Source organism: Mya arenaria, chromosome 2 (assembly GCF_026914265.1).
Source record: "Mya arenaria isolate MELC-2E11 chromosome 2, ASM2691426v1".
NCBI lineage: Eukaryota > Metazoa > Mollusca > Bivalvia > Myida > Myidae > Mya > Mya arenaria.
Window position 1 is genome coordinate 55,322,915 of NC_069123.1, and position 23,701 is coordinate 55,346,615.

The window sequence follows — 23,701 nt, forward strand, 5'->3', positions numbered from 1 at the left end:
GTCATATAACATCATTCTGTCATTACGTGTTTATTTTTTCTCTGAAGGACTTGCGTGACAAACCTTCCTGTTTTCCAAATGAGGGAAATGTAAATGGGCATTCAGGGAATACAAATAAGTTCTTGTCTTTGTTTGTGTCAGCCATGCAATCTGGTTTTTAGAAGGAATTATGATAATTGTTCAACTATTATCATCAGGTTGAGTGTTTAAGATGTTTTTGTTTATCTATGGTCAGTTTTAGTTATCATAACTTGACTTTGCACTCTAAAAGGGTAAACTACTTATACTTTCTATCACATACCTCCCTCTTCCCCACTTTGCTACTTTTAATTAAGCTTCCTTTTCTTAATGACAAAGAAAGCTGTCACAGTTGATACATTTAGGTTTCATGTGTATGTATTTCATACAGAGGTTGTGGTCTAGGATTACTCAAAATGTACTAATTTCCACTCGCATCTTTTTAGATTGTCAGACTCTGTTGTTTTTTCAAAAATAACAATTAAGTCTGGTATTGATTACACAGATAGTCTGTTAATGGATATTAGCAATATTTCATCGCATGGCACACGTAGTGACTATGACAATGGAAAGGTACATGCTCACCTCTCATAAATCTGGCCCAATTATATCTAGAGTAATTTCCCCTGATGAACTAAGATGCTTCTGCTTGCTGTGCTCTTGTTTTTTTTCTGCTCAAGAGATGGCAAAGCAATAGAGATTATAAGTGTTTGATACATAGAGTCTGGGAACAATACCAGTATCTCATTTCTTTGAGTTTAATCTTCATAAAGCTTCTATATATGGGAGACATTTATGCTGGCTTAAAATATCAGTACTGAGTTTCCAAGGGAACTATGGGTACATTGAGCATCTTTTGTGTTACATGGCCTAGGCTTGGGCAACCTGATGGCCGGTGGTGTAGACTCTACCTCAATTTTTTTTGGACATTGCCTTATGTCATATCATTGTAAATACTACATTATTACAGATGAAAGGTTGGAAGTTTATCTAAACTCATAGGGTTGATTAACTTTCGATTAATTCTATAACAAAATATCTTACCATACATTTGTAATCATCATGGGATATTGCTCAAACATTTTAATTGAACTCATTAAGATTGCATTCATTTTGGGCATTTTGCTATTAACAATGAGAAACAATATAAAAAATATGATATGTGTCAAGTGTAGTGTTTTGGAAAATGTACTATCTGAATCAAGTTGTGTAGTCCTACCTTCACGGCTTAGATGTCACTACTTTAGTGATCCTGCTACAACTTAATGATGTTTTACAGCATTGTTATATCACACTCGGTTTATACTTAATCCAACAGAAGTTCTTTAAGGTCGTGGATCTCATTAGAATCAAGGCTTAGAACTCTTAGGGGGGAAATGGCAACTTATTTGTCACAGGAATCTTTTCATTACTGTGTAATTCTTTTCATGAATGTTATATTCCAGCATTATAAGCTTGACTATTTGAAGAATACGGAGAGCTGTTCTACTCACCCTAGTTTCAATGTCGACATTACACCTTGGTTAAGGTCTTGCATACACCTTTAAGTCATTATCTCAGCAAATACATAATGCATTGCATTAAAACTTTAGATATGTATTTACAACTATTAAACCTACTTAATTAATGAAGTTAAATAACAATACTTTGAATATAATGCAATTTATGGGCTATTATCCATCTTTTGCTTAAGGTTGTGTATGTTGTTCTCGGGAACTACTTGATGTATTGCATTGAAACTTTATACATGTGTTCCACACTATCCAACCTACCTAATTAATCAAGTTAGAAAAACTCTTTCTTCCCTATTATGCAAAGTATTGCCCTTTTGCATGAAAGCACACATAGGTTAAATTAGCTCAGCAACTACTTGATGAATTGCATTGAGACTTTATACAATGCTACTCAACCATTCAACCTACTTGAATAACCAAGTTAGATAACTGTTTTTGACATAAATGCAAATTATAACCATTTATTATTCTGGTTAAGGTTATGCACATGACCACATTTAAGTCAATAGTTCAGTAAATATATTGTGTATTACATTGAAACATGATACTAGTATGTGGTTACAATCCACCATTTTTTGATTGAGTTATGGCCCTTTTTCATAGAAATAGTCTATTATTACGATATGTAAATATTTCTATATGAGATTATTGAAAACTTTTATTGAGTTCATTTGTTTTTTAAAGCCATATTACCAATAATGTTGTTTCGGCAATCCAACAAACTGATAGTAGAACCAAATACATATCAGAGAAGTTGAGCGAGTGAAGCGAGCATAAGAAATTTTGAATTTCATACATGTACATAATTAATCTAAGGAAACCCTGAAGTCAAAATGATATCAACATTTACTTTTTACCTCCCCTCACCCTGCTTAATGTCATTTTTATTAAGTTACAGCGCTTTTTTGGGAGGGGGGGGGGGTGGTGTTTTCAAAAGGGTACTCTAGTATTGCCCTGCTACTCACTCGGCTTCTTAAGACCGGAAATACTGCAAACATACACAGTAATATGAATAAGTACATTGCTTAAATATCATAGATTATCAAAATGGAAAGAAACGTTGTGAAGATTTTAACACAAAAACTAAATTCCATGCATTATTATTTTTGAACGATATATTGCAATATGTAACATGATAATTATGCTTTTGAGATATGGTGATATATTGCTTTATGTTTTTGCTAACAAATTTTTTCAGTATTGGTTAGGATGTGAAAGTTATTTTGCCTTGTATGATGGCTCACTGCTGCCATATTAGCTGTTAAGCTTTCCTGATCCTATTTATCAGATATTTGTCTAATGTTTTTGCCTCTTTGTAATGCTCACACTTCCGGGAGATTTAAAATATAAAAAAATAATGTAACACTTTATTTTCAAGGACTCGAGGCTATGTACAAGTATTTCACAACCAATGTGCGGGAAGGAGCCAACAAGTTGGGCTATCTGATAACCCTGAGCAGCTCGACCAACAAGCTCCTGGCTGAAGCGGAGGCTAAGCGTGTGGCTATGAACGGCATACAACTCATCGTCGTGGGTATGGACGGAGCAGTCAACAGAACTGAGTTGGAGAGCCTTGAGGTGGGTAGTAGAGTTTAGTGATACTTTTAAATATTATTAGGCCAGGCTTAATATTTTCTTTGTACCCCCCCCCCCCCCCCCCCCCAGTTCAGTATTTTTCTGGAATAAATAGAGAAAAATTAAGTTCTTGAAAACTGGGTCAGACACTTACTACCAGACTTTTTACACCACTTTACAAACCATTTTGATGAAGTCATAAAATTTAGTAGCAAAACTTAGCGATAAAAGTTATAGATGAAGTGAGCCATTATTTATATCTGGTAACAACGATGTAACAGAACCGCAACAAGCAGCAAGTTTAGTTTATTGTTTATTTGTAGGTTTTTATGGAAATTAAACATTCAAGTTCAGCAAGGTATATATTTAATTTTCACAAGTACCTACAAATAAATAATAACATATATAATCATAAATGGATGAAATTGTTTTTTGTTTACTGACAAATAGGCCCCTGTTGCAATTGAACTTGTATTCACTCGCTACTGCTGATATTTGTATGCATTAGAAACTGAAGCAGTATGTCAGAATGATGAAGGTTTTAGAGTAATCGCCTCTCATGCATGACAGCCACGGTGGTGTTGTCACCATGCAGATGTTGAACATTAATTAAAAACAGTTAAAGATGACTTCCATAAATGAAAATGAATCTAAAGACTAGCACTAACATTTCCATTGTTGTCAGGCCACATAGATATTGACATGTCCTCCATGACCTATGGATGAGCATTACAATCTGCATGCGAAGCTCCTGCGAAGCATATCCATTAGTTCATTTAGGTTTTTGACCGACAAATAAGCTGTAACTATCTGGTAGGTCCATTCACTTTAATGTAAAAATATGATAGTTACCTGGTACATGATTGAATATAATTACTAGTTCTGTGCGTTACGTAGTATAGAGCAGAACTTTTGTCTTAACATTTTGGCGCACAAATATTAGTGCGCGGTTTAATCGGGTGTAAAAGTCAGGTGACCAATGGCTATTGGTTGGCGGTTTAGGCGGGATAATGTTCGTGGCGATTAGTTCTACACTCAACAGCAATCTGAACGGTTAACTTTTGCTTGAAACATGGCGACGTCCGAAATGTCAGATGTTATGGACAAAAGGGTTGAACAAAAAATCATGGAAGTGATGAGGACGAACAACCAGGAGTTACTCGGAAGCATCAGAGGGATGATTTCTAAGACAAGTGTTAACCCTGGTCTTTACTTGACATTCCTAAATTTAAATGGAAAAATAAAGAGGAACAGTATAAGATTAATTATGGGGTATTAGAGAAAATTGAAACGGCAGGGTCGCACCTCCAGGCGCAAAATTTAACCGCTGCTCACGAGGCTATAGTTCAAGCTACTGAATTGCTAAAACTGCCAGAAACTGGTGCTTTTGGCAGACACGTCCAAGTTGGGTTGGCGTGTTGTATCAGAGTACAAGGCCAATCCCATTGCAGACGACAGTGAGGACGGAAAGCGCATATACAAGGCCGAAGCTCGAGCCAGTAGGAAGGCCAAGTCGGACAAGAAGCGGCCGCGTAAGAACTAGCTGTATCGCCGAATGGAACAGCAGCCCGTATTACAACAGGCGTTGCACATCGCACAGCCGAGCAGGCAACGTCCCGGATTGTGTTTCATGTGTGGGAAGTCTGGCCATTGGAAAATGGAGTGCCTGCAGAACACAAGCCAGCAGAATAACAAGATAAGTAGTTTTATGAAAATTGCTTGGTTATTGGCGTAAAAGATTCAGGTACGAATCATCCGGATCCTACTCAACTGGAAGTGGAGAGGATAGTAAGTCCTTCTATAGGCATCAACCATTTAAAAGAAGATAGGGTGGACTCTAGCATAAATGAAGTAACTCCAGTCGGTAGTTTATAGAAACACCTAAGTAAATGGTCGGAAACGTCCGATAATCAATACATTTTAGATGTGGTTGCCAATGGTTATAAGTTACCATTTAAGGTGATTCCAGAGAGAATCGAGCTGAGAAATAATAAGTCTGCAAGGACTAATCCCAGTTTTGTAGAGGGAGAAATAGCTTCCCTGGTTAGAAAGGGTGTCGTTTCAGAGGTTAAGGAGAAACCTCATATAGTGAATCCTCTTGCAGAAGCGTATAATAGAAATGGTAAGCCTAGACTCGTCTTAGACTGTAGACACATTAATAAATGTTTGCAACTGTTTCGAATGAAATACGAGGACATTAAGGTTGCAGAAACATTATTTGAAAAAGGCACATACAATTACATGTTCACATTTGATTTAAAAAGCGCCTATCACCATATCGATATTTTCCCAGATCATTGTATATATCTCGGATTCTGTTGGGAGGATAAATGGTATGTATATAAATCTTTGCCATTCGGTATTTCCACCGCTGGGTTTATTTTTAGTAAAACTTTAAGGGTGTTGGTCAAATATTGGAGATCTCTAGGTCACAAGATTATTATGTTCCTTGATAAAGGCATAGGCGGCCACATTCACCGAACAAAAGCAATGTTAGCAAGTTCATTCATTCGCCAGTCAGTAAGAGAATTTGTTTTTTTGTTGGCAGAAGACAAATGCAGTTGGTACCCGAAACGCATCGGTAACTGGTTAGGTCACATGCTAGACTATGAATCAAATAGAATTTTCATTTCTTGTGAACGGATAGATAGGCTAGAAATAGTGATAGACTCTATAAAGTTTCAGCTCGCAAGCGATAAGCTGGATCTGGTCAGAGTGCGTTTTTTAGCAGGTATCGTTGGCCAAATTGTTTCATTACAAAGCGTGCTCGGTAAGATCATTGAAGAATGACCAGATATTTGCATCGTTGTATTGATAGTAGAGCTAGTTGGAATGCTGCAGTCAAGGTAAACGAAAACGCCATAAATGAATTGACGTTTTGGCGGGAAAATGTAAGACGATTGAACATAGAAGGCAAGTTTTTGGTATATGACAAAACCACTGAGTTTAGTCTTTGTTCAGACGCAAGCAGTTTGGGCTACACAATTCGTGATTAGTGAAGTAGTTTTTGGTAAGGGATCACGTGTAGATTTCTATCATGATGGTAATAGTACCTCAGGTTTACTAGTTGATATGGTAGTGACGTCATCAGATGACAAAACGGATTGCAGCTCACGCACAGACTGCGTTTGTGATGGTTTGCACTCGAAAAAGAGGTATTTTCAGAATAATTGCTTAGTTTATTCGAACATAGCCCCCGGAAGTGGGCAGGTGCGCTCAGAAAGCGCTAGACCGGTTGAGTCTCAGAGGTATGCTCCTGGAAGTGGGCAGGTGCGCTCAGATAGCGCGAGACCGGTTGAGTCTCAGAGATATGCTCCCGGAAGTGGGCAGGTGCGCTCAGATAGCGCGAGACCGGTCTTGTCTCAGAGGTATGCTCCCGGAACTGAGTATGTTCGCTATGTTAGTGAGAGACAGTTTCCGTCTCAAAGACATGTTCCCAGATTCGAGGCTCTTGAATGTGAGTCTAAATGTTTAGATTTATCGCAAATGAATACACACGTTAAAGTTCCTGATGTAGCAGAAAATTCAAAAGTACACGGGACTTGGTCTGATGCAGAGAAGGTAAAAAGTTCTACCTGGCGGGAATTGGAAGCTGTACGCCGAATCATGCTTAGTAATCTGCACAATTTCTATCGCATGTCCTGCCCCGGCAAAGGTGTTTGTTATTTGTAAAAGAAGTGTTCAGACTTGGTTTGTGCTGAAATTTAATTTGTTTATGATCACGGCCTTGCCATTCGGTCCCCCGGAAATATCATTTACCGTAATAATATAAGCATAAACATGTCTGTCATTTATCTAAATTGATCTATGAAATTAAACACGGCATTGAATAGAATTCCATGATAGATATGGTATTTTTGCATGTACGTGGGCTTGTTTGTCATTTAAAGACATCCAGCACATGCACAGTACAGGCCATTTATTATTTTATTTCAGGCTTTAAATAATGCATTTTAAAAAAAAATAGAATTCTATCTTGTTTGACATTTACTCAAATGCTTGGCATTTTCAATTGTCTGTTGAAATGTGCATGTAAATTTGATCAATGATATCTAAATAGGCAATTCAACCGGAAGGTGCATAAAGCATTGAATAATTAACAATAGCTAATACCATTTGAAACAAAAGCATGCGTCAATCCAGTGAAGAGTTTTATTGTGAAAACCTTTTTTACCATTATGGTTCCCCACAATACATCTTCATAATACTTAAATCACCAACGGTCTTCCGATTGTGGTAATTTGTTTCTGTTAGCGGCATGATGACGTTAATGTTGATGATATTTTAAGGATAATTTCTTAACGAGAAAATGGGTTTTACCGCAAGACATATGTAGGGACCGGAGTTCAATACTTAATGGCTTTGCAGCTGATGGCAATATTTAATCGTTTTGGTTTTGTTCTCCATTTTTGTAGTGAATGCTATTATACCCATCCTGGAGCTATGTACTGGGTAAGTACCTAAAACGGAACACCACTTAAATATGGAACACCTGTTATAAAAGCGTTTTTCCGATCACAATTGGTTTATTTAGGATTTTATCAATAAAGACGCTTGCCTTCGATACAAGTTCCAAAGAACACTATACTCCGGTAAGTATTTCAAATGTGGCTATCATTTAAAAATTTCATGTTAAAATGTCAATACATGGCACACGAGGGAATGTTCATGCTTGCCACAATCACAGCATACTGGTACAGGCTGTTTTTTTTTACTTATATCCTCAAATTTATTGACAAAAATGACAAAAAAACAAGCTGGAAATAAAATAAATTATTAATTTACTAGCACAAAACATGTAGCATTAATTTTAAAAGAATACATAAAAATAGATAATTAATTAAAATATTCCATATTTAGGTACCCTGAGGACAGAAATGGCAGTCCTTGACTGTGCGGTTAATAAAGTTCTTCTCATGCAAATTGGTAGTATCTTGAAAAATACCATTTATATTAACAAATTTGTCTTGAATCCTAGTATGCAGATAGAAAATTTTGTACTTGTGATGCCAGTCTAACTAAAATTATTTAAAAAAAAGTGAATTTGTTCCGATTTAGGTACTCACCCAGTACAGGATGCGTCCATCAAGTCCACTCCACTGACAAAGCTTGTGCTGCTTCTAGCTCCAAAATGATTGCACCTTAATTCATGAAACTTCATAGAAATGCATGTTAACATGGGCAGTTGTGCCTTTGCAATTTGTTTGAAAATTAGGACCCTTCACTTGGCAAAAAGTGGTTTGAAAGATCGTTTGTCGCATGTAAATCCAAAAGTGTTGCACCTTCATTTAAATAAGCTGCATAAAAATGTTGGTCAGCATGGTAAGTTTGAGTATTCATAGGAACATTGCTCAGTTTTATAATGCAAATGCTCATGTTGTTAGTTCAAATTAACAACAACATTAAACCATTCTTGTACCAGGCAGCGTCTAGGAATACTAACCACAGGTCTGATAGCTCTAGTTTCATAATGTAGTATTCCAAATTTGCATTTAGCTGCATAGCACTTTACCTTGAAAAATGTTGCCCTTCGGTTTATCAAAAAAATAATTCTTATAAGAGCATTATGATTTATACTTTTATTTGCACTACCAACAAGTAAAAAAAGGAATAAAATAGTGACAATTCTAATAATTATTCATTATAAACGAAACGCATGTACTCATTCATGGTACACAGTGAACTACACAATTATTTAAGGAGACAATTGTCTTGCATATGCAAGAATAATAACATTTCTGTATAATGTTTTTAAGCCAAATGTCATTTTGCTGTAAATGCTTACAATAATGATGTAAAAGTGTAAAGTTTCAAACATCATTTGAATGTTTATAGCGCGTTTTTCAACCATTACTAGTGTAAGTTGTGTTTCATGGAACATTTTGACGCAGCTTGTATAAAGAGTATAAAAGTGGCATAGCCATTTTTCACAAGGACGGAGGTTCAAGGCTCCGACATACCAGGATAATAAAGGAGATAGACTGAAAACTGTCTGTGAAGTATTGGAAGAAGCTGGTAGCAGTCTACAATTTACTGCATATTTAAGAATGATTTAACAATGTCTAATGTAAGTTCCCCATTGATACCACATCGGCTCACCAATGAAAAAAATCAGGTGCACGTTAATTCTTCAAGACATCTTGATACAACAGAGGTACGTCATGTCTTGATCACATCAACACTACCTACCGATGAAACATTGGTACATTACTTGGAGACTGAAGACAAACGTATTCGATGGTGTGGAAAGCCCTCTACTGAAAAAGGCCAAGAACATCAAATCCATGGGAAGAGTCATGTGGAACATATATATGGACAGACACAGGATGATGCTTGTTCATGTGGTGGAGGCAGGGCAAACAGTTTATACAGAATGTTATTCCAAGGTCAAACTTATTTAATGTTCATTAACAGTATATGATAAAATGCAATATTTCTCCTCTCATTTCAAATTATAGTTAAATATGTGTTAAAAGTAAGAATTTTTCTTAGTTCGTAAAGCATGGATATTTTAAAAATTAAGCATAGTATCAATTCCCTCTGCAGGTTGTTCAGCCTGAGCTGATTCATCTGATTCATAAAAAGCATCCACATCTGGTTGAGAACTTAAATTTTTTATTCTGCATCAAGACCACACACAAAGTCATAGAGCTGACCACATGCAACTTAAAATTGATGTGCTTGGATTTTAGCATGTTGAACATTCTCGGTATTTGCCAGATCTGGCGCCATTAGACTTTTTCTATTTCCCAAAATTGCTATCCTAGCTGAGGGGACCGTGAGTTTCAAGATTGTGGCAACATGAGATATGCCATTTGAAACTTTAACACGACACTGGATATACAGTGGTACTGTGATGTCTTCAGAAAGATGCCATGAAAAGTGCATCACACATCATACAGAGTATTTCAAGAAAGAGTGACATTACTGTGAATTATTAATGTTGCAGCTTTTGACATTATTATATTATCGGCAACTATAAATGATGTGTTTTAAATGTGTAAAAATACACATGTGTGGAAATCGTTTTTTTGAAATTTCATCTGCATGTGTATGAATGATCGTATAAAAGTGTGAAAAAATTGAAACATTTATGTTTTGTTGCCTGTTTGTATTATACGATTTACTTGGACAGCCCTATTACAAAGCCAGTCTCCATTATAATCTTGTTATCAACTAAACTTAAAACAACATTATGTTATTTCAGCCATTTGTGTCAAATGGTGGTCCAGTCACCATGACAACTGTTGGATCCCTGGCGTCTACCCAGGTCTTGGACCAACAGAAAAACTACGTGCAAACATGTAGGTACATTCACGAACAGGTTCCTTGAAGACATGTCACATACATGTATTTTATATGAAAATTATATTACTCCTATGCTTGTATATTCTTCAAAGAGTGTTAGTTAGATAGAACTTGGACTTGTTCTAATGTCATGTCTTGTTGTTCAAAGCTTTCATGATGGATGCTTTAGTCTGGGTGTTTCTTTTGTTGTTCTTGGTATTGCAATAGTCTGGGTGTTATAGTTGTTTGATAGGCATTGACTGTAGGTGTGGGAGTTGCTAGAGTTGTTTAGGTTTTGGTATCAAGCACATTTTTTATGGTGGTCATAAGTTTGAAATCAGAGCTTTCCATCAAACACAGCACACATGTTTACTATGTGTAGTAATGAATCCCATCATTCTGTCTAAAATCGCTTTAGTTATGCCCATTTGTGGAACTGTGATAAAATATTGAGCATTTATATTCGCTTAATTGTTATCACATTATTAGTAACTAATTATTGGCAACTAACCAGATCTGATACTTTGTCTGTAAATCATGTATTTGGTGAATTTTATAGATTTTTTTAAAAAAAATTCTGAGTACTCGAGTAGTGATTTGGTACTTGAGTACTCAATCAATCGTCCGAGTATTTGGGTACTCATTGCCATCCCTAATTATTACTATGCATGTATCATTTTTTGTCATTTGAAGATTTATTACAGTAAGTGTCTTTAATTATGACATGATTTTTTTAAGACATGCTGGTCACATTGCTGCAAAATTATGCTATTTTTATATTACCTTTTAACTTTTCTGAAATAGGCTTGTATGAGATGTTGCGATATCTTTTCTGATATTTCATTTACTCAATGAAGTATTTAATTAATGAAAAATATGCCATTAATGGTCACAGTGAGGTTGATTGAACGCAGCGCTCCAAGGTTGATCTGGGAGTAGTCATTTACGTGCCTGGCATATTATCAGAGTGAGCTTGGTCTCATGATGAAGATTTTTTGTATTAACAACAAAATAATTAATTGTAATGGGCATGTATGTGTGTGGGTGAAAAATGGCAGCATTTATAATTCACAGCTTTCCCATAGCCCTTTTCTGCAAATATATACATCTTATCTTTTGCGATGACAAAGTAATCACACATTATGGATACTGGCCTCATATCACATATTATGGAATACTGGCCTCATATCACACACTATGGAATACTGACCTCATATCTAGCATTTTGGAATACTGGCTTCATATCACACATTATGGAATACTGGCCTCATATCACAGACTATGAAATACTGACCTTATATCACATATTATGGAATACTTGCCTTATATCACATATTATGGAACACTTGCCTCATATCACACATTATGGAATACTGGCCTCATATCACAGACTATGAAATACTGACCTTATATCACACATTATGGAATACTTGCCTCTTATCACATATGCTGGAATACTTGCCCCATATCTAACATTATAGAATACTTGCCTCATATCACACACTAGGGAATATATACAGCTGCATATCACACACTATGAAATACTGGCCTCATATCACACATTATGGAATAATGGCCTCATATCACACACTATGGAATAATGGCCTCAGATCACATATTATGGAATACTGGCCGCATATAACACACTATGGAATACTGGCCTCAGATCACACATTATGGATACTGGCCTCATATCACACATTATGGAATAATGGCCTCAGATCACACATTATGGATATTGGCCTCATATCACACACTATGGAATACTGGCCTCAGATCACACATTATGAAATACTGGCCTTATATCACACACCATGAAATACTGGCCTCAGATCACACATTATGGAATACTGGCCGCATATAACACATGAAATACAAGCCTTCTCATATAACACATGGAATACTGGCCTTATATCAGATACTCTGGAAAACTGGCCTCAGATCACACTATATGGAGTAATGGCCTCATATAACACACTATGGAATACTGGTTTCATATCACACATTATGAAATACTGGCCTCATATCACACATTATGAAATACTGGCCTCATATCACACACTATGGAATAATGGCCTCATATCAGACACTATGGAATACTGGCCTCATATCACACACTATGTAATACTGGCCTCATATCACACACTACGGAATAATGGCCTCATATCACACACTATGGAATACTGGCCTCATATCACACACTATGGAATATTGGCCTCATATCACACACTATGGAATACTGGCCTCATATCACACACTATGAAATACTGGCCTCATATCACACATTATGAAATACTGGCCTCATATCACACACTATGGAATAGTGGCCTCATATCAGACACTATGGAATACTGGCCTCATATCACACACTATGGAATACTGGCCTCATATCACACAATATGGAATACTTATTTCATATCACACACTATGGAATACTGGCCTCATATCAGACACTATGGAATACTGGCCTCATATCAGACACTATGGAATACTGGCCTCATATCACACACTATGAAATACTGGCCTCATATCACACATTATGGAATAATGGCCTCATATCACACACTATGGAATACTGGCCTCATATCACACACTATGGATACTGGCCTCATATCACACATTATGGAATACTGGCCTCATATAACACACTATGGAATACTGGCCGCATATAACACATGGAATACGAGCCTTCTCATATAACACATGGAATACTGGCCTTATATCACATACTATGGAAAACTGGCCTAATATCACACATTATGGAATACTGACCTCGTATAACACATGGAATACGAGCCTTCTCATATAACACATGGAATACTGGCCTTACATCAGATACTCTGGAAAACTGGCCTAATATCACACATTATGGAGTACTGGCCTCATATAACACACTATGGAATACTGGCCTCATATCACACATTATGGAGTACTGGCCTCATATAACACACTATGGAATACTGGTCGCATATCACACATTATGGAATACTGGCCTCATATCACACATTATGGATTACTGGCCTCATATAACAAACTATTGAATACTGGTCGCATATCACACACTATGGAAAACTGGCCTAATATCACACACTATGGAATACTGACCTCATGTTCAGATGGAATTCAGGCCTCGTATAACACATGGAATACGAACCTTCTCATATAACACATTATGGAATACTGGCCTTTATTGATTGGTTGTAAGCTTAAAGAAACCTCAAATTTTATGTTTGGTCAATATAATATAACTACCGGTAATATGAATCATCAAAAGAGCTGCTGATAATAAAGCTTGAAAATATCATGAAAACCCTGCAGATATAATATGCCACTATTCAGCCCTATAGATGACAGGAAACTGAGCGGTTGTTTACATTCAGCTGAAAAGTATAAAAAAAGGTGTTCCAAGGTTTTATGTTTAGTTTGATCTCATTAGTTCTAAGTATCTTGTATACCAATAAGCAACAAATGTCATATACCAATTGTCATCGAAGAGATATTGGCAAACAATAGGAATGCACTTAAATTTTGCATGTTGATAAGTTTAAATACATTGTAAGTAATAATAGCATATTTTTTAACAGAAAATATCTGTATTTTTTTCAGATGCTGCGTCCAAAAGACTTTCTGGCACATATTGTAAGTTGTCATTCTTTTCAACTGTGACATCTTTATGCTACAGCACGTCACTCTGACCCCCTTCTAGGGTACTTAGTTCAGCTGAACAATAGTTTAGATTTTCCTTAGACTTGATTTCTGAAACATCATACTGTATCTGGAAGGTTTTGATAGCCTACAAAATAGGCATGGAAATAAAATATGTTATAACATTTTATTTAAATAGAAGAAGGGAATTACTTGTACTAATTCTTGTTTCTTCACCTTTTTCTGTAATATCATATATATATATTCATCATAGTGACAATTTTGATGAAAACACAAATGGAGAGTGTTTACATTGTAAATCCTGACTTGGACAGCATGTCAAACTTATGAGATGGCAGCTGTCACTTTGCTTGTATGTTCACAGTCCCATGGGATGGGGCGTTTGACATGATCATCCTGCTGCATGACAAAGCCGGTTATCAGAACGAGGGCTTGGGGGCCAAATATTTCCTCATGGACCTCTTCCAAAGGTCTGACTTCATTACCTTGTTTGTGTTAATAGTAAACAACAAGAACATAAATATGTTTTACCTATTGTAAGTAGTTTTTTTTTAATAAATAGAGCAGTTCAATATAAGAAAGCATATTTAAAACATAAGCGTGAGTTGATATTAAATCTTTTTAAAATATTGCAAAAAAATCAAAAGATCTCCGGCTGTTGAGATTTCAAATTGACAAGATTTTGATAGGAAGATTTACACACAGTTCTCTGACATATTGAAGCTTAATGTCAAAGTCTGTTGCTGGAAGCTGTTGTTATGAAAGGTCTGCTTACCTCCAGATTTATTGTGAGCCCGAAAGATGTGATGTTAGGGGTGATTACCTTCGGAGCTGAAGTGAACACGGGAACCAACCAGCAGATACAGCTGGGCAGCAGTCAATACCTCAATGACCTCATCCTTAAAACACTCAACCTTAACCTCACACCCACAGGTGAGTTTAACATTTAACTGTTTCTCAAGGAGATTTTCTGAATATACTGTTTGCTTTAGGCGTAATAAAAAAAAAATGACTTTATAATAATGTTACTGCACCCATGTTTATTATTGGTCATAGTGACACTGTTGTAGATCTGTTACATAGTGACCGTTGTGCCTTTTTTATGTTGCAGCGGGCACCAATGTTGATGCAGCCATGACAGCCCTAGGCACCATGTTCCAGGACCATGGGCGAGCAGATGTGCCGCACCTCGCACTGCTGGTTATGGAGGGTGATGTTGAGCTCACTGGGCTACTTGACATCAAGACAGCACTCAAGGAAAGAAGTAAGGATACTAGAATGAATGCATATTGTTGTTTGTTGTAGGCATTCCTTAAACGAGGTTTGAGATTTAAAATGTTTGCACTAAGTGTTGATCTTTATGTAAACGGATATCAGGTCAGCTCTTTAAGACAGACTTTAATTATACAATTGTGCTCATTACTATTGAAGTAATAAACATCTTGATAATCCTGCCACTGGGCTTAGAATTGTTTTAATGTCAAAGGATTTTGTGACTTATTATATAGAATGAATTCACACCATGTTTATCTGATTTACCATGCGTTCTCCCTGCAGCCCCGCCAGTGTGTACAGCGAGTGTTGGGGTGGGGCCAAGCACGAGCCAGTCTATCATGAAGGCCCTCTCATACAATGACAGCCTTGCCTTCATGATGCCCAGCTGGGCAGACATTGCCATATCGCCAACCATGGACGCAAACCTAGTCGCTTGTAGGGGCAACAATTTCCTCTTGTTTGTTTAATTAAAATATGATCACTTATCAAAGTGCTTGATTTGCATTTTAGAGCAGTATTAAGATTCCTTTGAAATAGTTACATCATTGCATTTGAAAATGGTTGTAAGATTTCTTGGACATAGTTACATATCATATCAAAGATTGATTCTTAGAGTAACATAAACAATACGTCAGTTGCAGTCTATGTAACAAAAGCATTATGTACGTTTATCTTTTGACCATGTGTTTAGTTTATATATAGTGTATATGTGACAATAATTATTAATTATTAGCTGTTCTAATTATTATTTGTTGCTGTTTGATTTTTACATGGGAATTTTCTGATTGCAGTAAATTTTTCTTTTCAGTTTCAAGAGGAGTATTTGCCTCTCAGAACATTGGTGTTCTCAGATTGCCAAGTATGCACAGTTCTATGGCTATGAGTAGATAACTGTTTTATTTTAAAGCTTTTGATGAATATCAAAGTAAACTTTATACAGAGAGGATAAAAGAGAGTAAAGACATAATATATCATTGCTTAATTTATTGGTAACCTCAGGAAAAAACATACAGTCCGTGAGAGAATAATTAAAAGAGTCTTGCTTTGCACAGAAACTCCATACTGTTTGAAATATTAATCAAACTGAATGCTTTCAACAATTTTATAAATAATAATTCCATTCGGAACCCCTCGGCCATTTTCCATCGAAAATAACCTCAGATGTATGCCTGTACATCAGTAGAAGTAGTTTGTAAAATTTTAATAAATACTATTATTCAATTGTAGTGTTTTAACATGTATTTTGATTACTAAGTCTAAATTTATTGCCATTTAAGTGTATTATTTCATAAAAAATTATTATTCCCCCAGAGTAAAGTCTTTAAGTTTAACTGCTAAATTGAATTTACTACGCTATCTACTTGCAGTGTAAAAAAAAAAAGTAAAGACATTTTAAACCATCCATATACATTCATGGTTGTTTTCGATGGAAAATGGTCCAGCTGATCAGGGTGTAATAATTCCAGAATTGTTCTCTTCTTGCAGCCCAGTGCAGTGGGAATGTAGGAATCCTGTACTTGATTGACTTGTCAGACAGTATGCTCAACATCATTGACAAAACTAAGCTCTTCACAGCAATTCTCATGAGCGGGTTAGTCTCACTCTCACTTTAATAAGAATGTTTGTGGGATTGGACCTCATATTCTCTTTTGCAAAAGAGCTCCAGGTTATTGAATTATTTGAATTCATTCACTCTTCTAATTTGAATGAGAAAAAATACCTACTTTCTACTTCAAATAATTTTTTTAAATGTTAATGTGTTTTTATTTAACACTAGATAAACAACTATGTTATGTATGCAATGTTTCTAAGCATTTTATAAACAAACAGTCCCCATGGTGAACCTTAGTTACCCTTTTGGAAATATGAAATCCAGGAAGGGCAGAAATATTGCTTCGATCTCAAATATCAGGAATAAAATATACTTCTTGCATACTGGACGATTGTTTCCGGTCATGTGACTGGTGCTGGAAAAACTCATCTTACACACCCCATGTAAGATGAGTCACGTGCAACAACGCGCCACTTCTTATTTCTTTTATTGACAGGTTTATGAAAAGTATATTATGCAATTTCAATAAAGCGCATTCAAAAATATAAATATACAATACTTTTAATTAAAATTGAAAATAAATAATCGCAAAAGCGTGAATTTTAAAGGAACTATTTGACGTCGATAGTGATTTAAAATAACTGCGCTTTTTATGACGTCAGTACACAACGTTGCATGGCTTTTTGGTGAAATGTACAAAAGTGTGTTTTCTACGTCAAGTTTTACACAAATTCATAGTTTCAGGTATGCAAGGAAAAATATCAGTCAATGTGTTTCTGATACGGATAGAAAAATCCGACCCTCGGGCACGCTGCGTGACCGGTAGCTTGGCAAGCCTCATTACCAGCTTACACGTGTGCCCTCGGGTCAGATTTTTTTATTCGTACCGGAAACACATGATAGAATCCAACATGTTATCATTCATGTTGTAATTTCACTGAAAATGTTGGCATTGAAAACAGTTATTTCATAACATTATTCTTAAAAAGAATTTTATAGGAGGGAACACACCTCCAGTTTCCAGCCCCTCATACATACTGGTAGTTAACTGATGGCAGAAAGACCTTCACATGTCCATGGCCCACTCCTGATTGTATTGTACTTATATCACACACTTTTTGCCAGCAATGTATTTTGGAAGTTTTGTTAGCATAACAACCAGTTTCCAGGGCATTATTTTTGTGAAACACACTATCCTATATAGTTTTTTTTAAAACTAAAATGCCTTTGGCATTTGTATTATGTAATCTATGTTATGTACTATAACTTGTGTTTGTTCATCAAACAATTTTTCTCCAGAGTAGTTCATAAAAATGAATCCGCTGAATGTCACAATAATGGAATAGAGGACATGTATCTGTCACAGGGCACTGATTGGCCGCAGAGTGTTAGATGGCATCAAAGTTATGGCGAACAAATTTAGAGATGAAGTATTAAGTACAAACAGACTACTTTTGGAGACAAAAGTATTTAAACAAGCATTTCACATTATTCTTAAAGCTGCACAGTCACAGATCAGCTAAGATATCATAAAAGTCGGAATAAAATATCATAGAAAAACCTGTTTCAAGAAATTATGTTTCGTGGCTGGTTGCATCCAATGAAAAATAGCGACCAAACATTGTGTTTTCCAGCCCAAAACATTCTACTTGATCATCCATTTATTTTCACTGTTGCACAGAATTTTGAAATATACTGTATGCTTTTATTGCAAATAAATTTTCAGTAATGGTTGATCAAAGCTCATGGTCATCATTCCCAAGGCAACAACTAATCAATCATAAACTAAGTGCTCATTAAGTGACATTGACAATAAAAGTACCTTGGGAATGAAACTGATTCTTAACTATTGTGGGGTCTTAACCATGAAACTTTTCTAATGTAAGACACCGTAGGTTGGCTTTTAAAGTGGTCGTAGGTTGGCTTTTAAACTCTGGTCGTATGTGCTCGCTATATTATTTAACATGTATTAGAATGACACTCAGAATTATCTGTATCTCAGGCATGAGCTTAATAATAAGGATGAGACAATAGCTAAGAGAATCACCATTTTGATTGAAGAATAGTGAAAATCTTGCATAATCTGGAATACAATCATTTGTTTATCAGAACTCATTTCAAGGACAAAATACTAGATACTTTTTTCTTTGAAAACTATTTTCATTTTTTTTTTTACTTCTTGTTTGTGAAAGTAGTACTTTAAGACATCTGTTATCTTTGCTAGTATTTTACTGTAAAATGTATCCAGAGTTGGTCTTTTTCACAATTAGTACTTCCGGTCCTGATGTTTGCCTATTGGTTATTTCCAGTATACATGTATTTACCTATTGGTGTGTGATTGTTATTTTCGATTAAATTAGATTGCCTTTAACGATTTGTTTTGCATTTATGAAATTCTTACTGAATTAATTATAATCTTTCAATGTTATTTAATTTTAAAATTTTCAAAACAGTTACCGGTACTGTTAATTTCTACACAGAAAGCTTGCATCGTTAATGTACGTATAAAATCACATTTGGAAGACATCCAGTCATGTCATAAAAAAAAAACTGAGCGAGATCAGTTACATTTAAATTTGTAAATATCGTAAGACTTGATCAATTACATTTAAATTTGAAAACATCGTAGGACTTGATCAGCTACATTTAAATTTGAAAATATCTTAGGATTTGATCAATTACATTTAAATTTGAAAATATCGTAAGACTTGATCAATTACATCTTAATTTGAAAATATCGTAAGACTTGATCAATTACATCTTAATTTGAAAACATCGTAAGACTTGATCAGCTACATACTTGGTATAACAATAATAATGTTTGTTTTGCAGGTTTGAAATGCCCAAAGTCAAACAAGGAGTGATAGGGTTTGGTACCATGGTAACATCAGAGATAGGCCTCGGGGAATATAACTCGTACTTGGAGCTGTTTATCAATTTCATGAGTCGTGTAGTGTATGACTCAAACTCTTCAACCACTGGAACTTTTGCTGCTATAAATCGTGCCAGAAATATTTTTGCAAGTTTTACACAACTGGATGAGAAGTACATTGTTCTTATTACAGATGGAAAATCTGACAACCCAGCCAATACCCAAAATGTAAGCATTGCTTAAAATGATAACGTTTTATTTTTAAATACATCCTGTCATGTGAAGTAAGAAACCTTACATTGCTATATTCATGTTCAAGTTTTTCATCATAACTAAGCATATTTTCAGTAATGTTTTCAGTAATGTCAATATGATTGTAAACTAATTTACACCCTGACATTGCTATATTCATGTTCAAGTTTTTCATCATAACTAAGCATATTTTCAGTAATGTCAATATGATTGTAAACTAATTTACACCCACTTCATGACTTGTGAATAAAATTTGGTACAGTTACAATTGAGCATATATTAAACATCGCCATATTTGAAAACCCCTGCTCAAAGCCAAATTTACTCCCTTCTTCATGAGTTTTTTTCTGATATTTTATGTTCAGGTTCCAAAAACAAGTTTTATCCCTGACCATGTCTTCACTGTCTTTGAAATCTTTCACCATTAATCTCTAATTGGTCAAGAATTCCTAGAAAGACCATTCTCCCAGTGACATTTTGTTGAAACCATACCCTGTAAAATGGGGGTTAAACGTGGGTTGTAGGTGTCTTTTAATTGCTTGAGACTAAAATTGCTGACATATGTTCCTGTTGTCTAGCCAAATGATATGGTTTTATCATTAATAAGTTGTGCCCTGTTGATAAAGCATTGAATTACTGGATATGTCAAGAAATACAACATTTCCTTTCAAAGGAAGCCAATCTGGCTCGGCAAGCTGGTATCACCATTTTGGGTATCGGTGTTGGTAGTGGCGTACAGAAGTCTGATCTTACCAGCATCACCGGGAACACCGACCTTGTGTACCAGTTTGAAGAGTCTGACCTGGAAAACGTCACTAGCCTGCAGGCACTCCAGATTAAACTCTGCACATGTATGTAAAATTCAAACTCATTGCACTTTCTCATGTTTTCCTTTCTGTTTAAATTGATTACATATTACAGTCCAATATACCTTTAATTAATGTGTTCATTATAATAATATCCTTTCCATCTTTGATAATCAACCTATTGTTTTCTTCTTTTAGTAATCAGGCCAGGAGGTAAGTGACTTGAATTGTTTATGAACTAGTTTAAGCATGGATTTGAATGATTTCAACTTTATTAAATCAAGGGTAATGATTGAATGGTAAATGAAAGTGATCAAAACAAAAAAAGCATATGATTTGTGTACAAATGAAAAAATATTAGCTGAGTATTGTTGAGTTTTTAGCTATTAATTAATGAAGCAAAATATTACTTATACTGTACACAAATCATATGCTTTTAATAATTATAGGTGCGCTGCAGCATTTAGGCAGGCGGGCAGTATGTTGTCTACTCAATTTCTTCAGAAGCTTTTGTCAAATCATCACCCAATTTGGTCAGAATGTGTAATGGTATAATATCTCGGACAAGATATCAAGCCATATTGCTGAAGTCACTCGAGAGTTATAACCCTTGAATTATAGAAATAATCTAAAATTGGTCTTGTCCAATTAATAACTTTATAAGCCTTTGTCCAATCACGACCAAATTTAGTCAGAATGTCTATTGGCATAATAACTTGAAAAAGGATGATAACCAGCTATATGACTTAACCAGCTATATGGCTTAACCAGCTATATGGCTTAACCAGCTATATGGCTTAACCAGCTATATGGCTTAAGTAACTCAAGAGTTATTGCCCTTTCATTATAGAAATCACTAAAATTAGTCTTGTTCACTGAATTACTCTAAAAGCCTTTGTCCAATCATCAACCACACCACTATTTTCGCTCAAGAGTTAATGCACTTAAATTATAGAGACTACCTCAAATCTGTCTTGTCTGATCGATATCTTTAGAAGCCATTGTACAATCATCACCAAATTAGGTCAGAATGACTGTATTGGCATTATATCTCAGTAATCAATTTTCAGCCGTATCACTTTAGTCACTCAAGAGTTATTTCTCTTTAATGATAGAAATTTGAGTCTTGTCCAATGAATAGTTTAAGAATTCTTTGTCCAATCATCACCAAACTTGCTTTAAATGTGTATGGGCAGAATGTCTTGGTCAGGTTCAATTACTTCAGTCACTCTAGAGCTATGACTATTTAATTGGCAAGAACTGTATTTACTGTCTCATGTCTCTAAAATTGGCTTAACGTACAACCACTTATCACCAGACTACGTGTCCGTAATCTAGGACAAGCATATTTTGTGACATTTTTTATAGATTAGTAAACCATAATAATGCATTACCATTAAGACCAAAGATTTTGCATTTATCAAATGAAAACTTGTATTGTTGTATTTTAATGCAGAGTGCTTGTCATGGAATCATTAAATGAAAAAAAGGTATCTAAAAGTGTCAAATGATCTTGCTAAACCTTTAGAATATAAATACATTACACAATTTTGGCGGGGGGGGGGTACCCCCAGCCAGGGGATATGGATGAAGTATATCTGTGTATTTGCATTCAGACTGCCTAGCAGGGAATGCACGTGACCCTGAAAGCCTTACGTGCAGGGCCTGTGAGATTGGCACACATCAAGAGTTGTCAGAACAGCTACACTGCACTGATTGTCCCAACGGCCAGACCACTGCCAACACAGGTTCTGTAGATGAAACGTTTTGCACAGGTAAGTCATCAGCTTGATGTTTGTTTTAGTTTTATATGTAGCAGAAAGCAGAGAGCTTTTTGGTATCACTAGAGGCAAAAGAGAAAACACTCAGAAACTGTTGAAGATATTCGCATGAGACATAATATATATGTTACCAATTGAAATATGCATGTTTATGTGTCTGAAGACCATACCTCTGGCTAAACTAATTGCTCTGCTCCTTGTTTAATGGGAGAATGCAAAAGGAGGAATGCAGGACATGAAGTAGTTAAAGTCTAAGATATTAATGAAACTTTTCATTAAATGAGCCATTGATGAATTATAAATATCGCCTACTTAAAGTTCCACTAAAAGAGGTCTTTTTGTATTATAATGTACATTCGAACTCTTTCTTTCCAAGCGAGCCTTTCTCAAGGAATATAAAAAAAAATCATCATTATCATTATGCTTAGAACTGCTATTTGGTAATGAAACAGTTGGTCTTATATAATTATCCAAACCATATACTTTTTATATTTCAAATTGACCTAATATATCTGTCCATGGTCAGATGAGTGTGCTGCAGGCTTCTTCGAATCCAACAATGTATGTGAGCGGTGTGATTTCAACACGTACAAGCCGGAGGGTGAAACCTCCTGTGTGGCCTGCCCAGCTGAAAGACCCATAACAACTTTCCAGGGAGCGACATCTGAGGATGATTGCAGACGTACGGACATGGTCTTGTTCATCTCCTTATTTCACTGAATGTACCTTAATGCAACCAGTGTTTCCCCCATGATCTTTTTGAGTGACGTTGGGTTTAACAGAGTTCGCAGGGAGGTGTGTCCCCTCCCATTTGTTTTTTAATATTTTGTTCACGGATAGTGCAGTTTGACATTTATTTCAAGATCTTTTAAGGTCATAAACTGTAAGTAAATTGCATCCAAAATGATAAGAAAACACAATGAACACAAAGTAGATAAAAAATTATGACTTCTTTGACTTCTTATAATAAATTTCATCATTTAATAATTCCTTCATAATATCACGGACCTATCACAATTAATCACAGTCATTTCATCAGTAAACACATGTCCACATCATGTAAAATTCACAGGTTGCATAAAAAGTTGACGAATCTTGCCTCA

At 35.6% G+C, this 23,701-nt stretch overlaps 1 protein-coding gene across 1 annotated transcript in view; it reads left to right on the plus strand.

The window, feature by feature from the left end:
* LOC128215973 (collagen alpha-5(VI) chain-like) overlaps positions 1–23,701 on the plus strand; it is a 71,474-nt gene that overhangs the window by 43,007 nt on the left and 4,766 nt on the right. The window contains exons 15-28 of the mRNA XM_052922575.1: positions 2,911–3,110; positions 10,315–10,411; positions 14,001–14,033; positions 14,425–14,530; positions 14,842–14,993; positions 15,172–15,324; positions 15,618–15,770; positions 16,144–16,194; positions 16,821–16,926; positions 19,720–19,987; positions 20,685–20,862; positions 21,016–21,030; positions 22,434–22,592; positions 23,125–23,280. Of these exons, the coding sequence (XP_052778535.1) occupies positions 2,911–3,110; positions 10,315–10,411; positions 14,001–14,033; positions 14,425–14,530; positions 14,842–14,993; positions 15,172–15,324; positions 15,618–15,770; positions 16,144–16,194; positions 16,821–16,926; positions 19,720–19,987; positions 20,685–20,862; positions 21,016–21,030; positions 22,434–22,592; positions 23,125–23,280 (1,827 nt within the window). The remainder of the gene's footprint in view (positions 1–2,910; positions 3,111–10,314; positions 10,412–14,000; positions 14,034–14,424; positions 14,531–14,841; positions 14,994–15,171; positions 15,325–15,617; positions 15,771–16,143; positions 16,195–16,820; positions 16,927–19,719; positions 19,988–20,684; positions 20,863–21,015; positions 21,031–22,433; positions 22,593–23,124; positions 23,281–23,701) is intronic.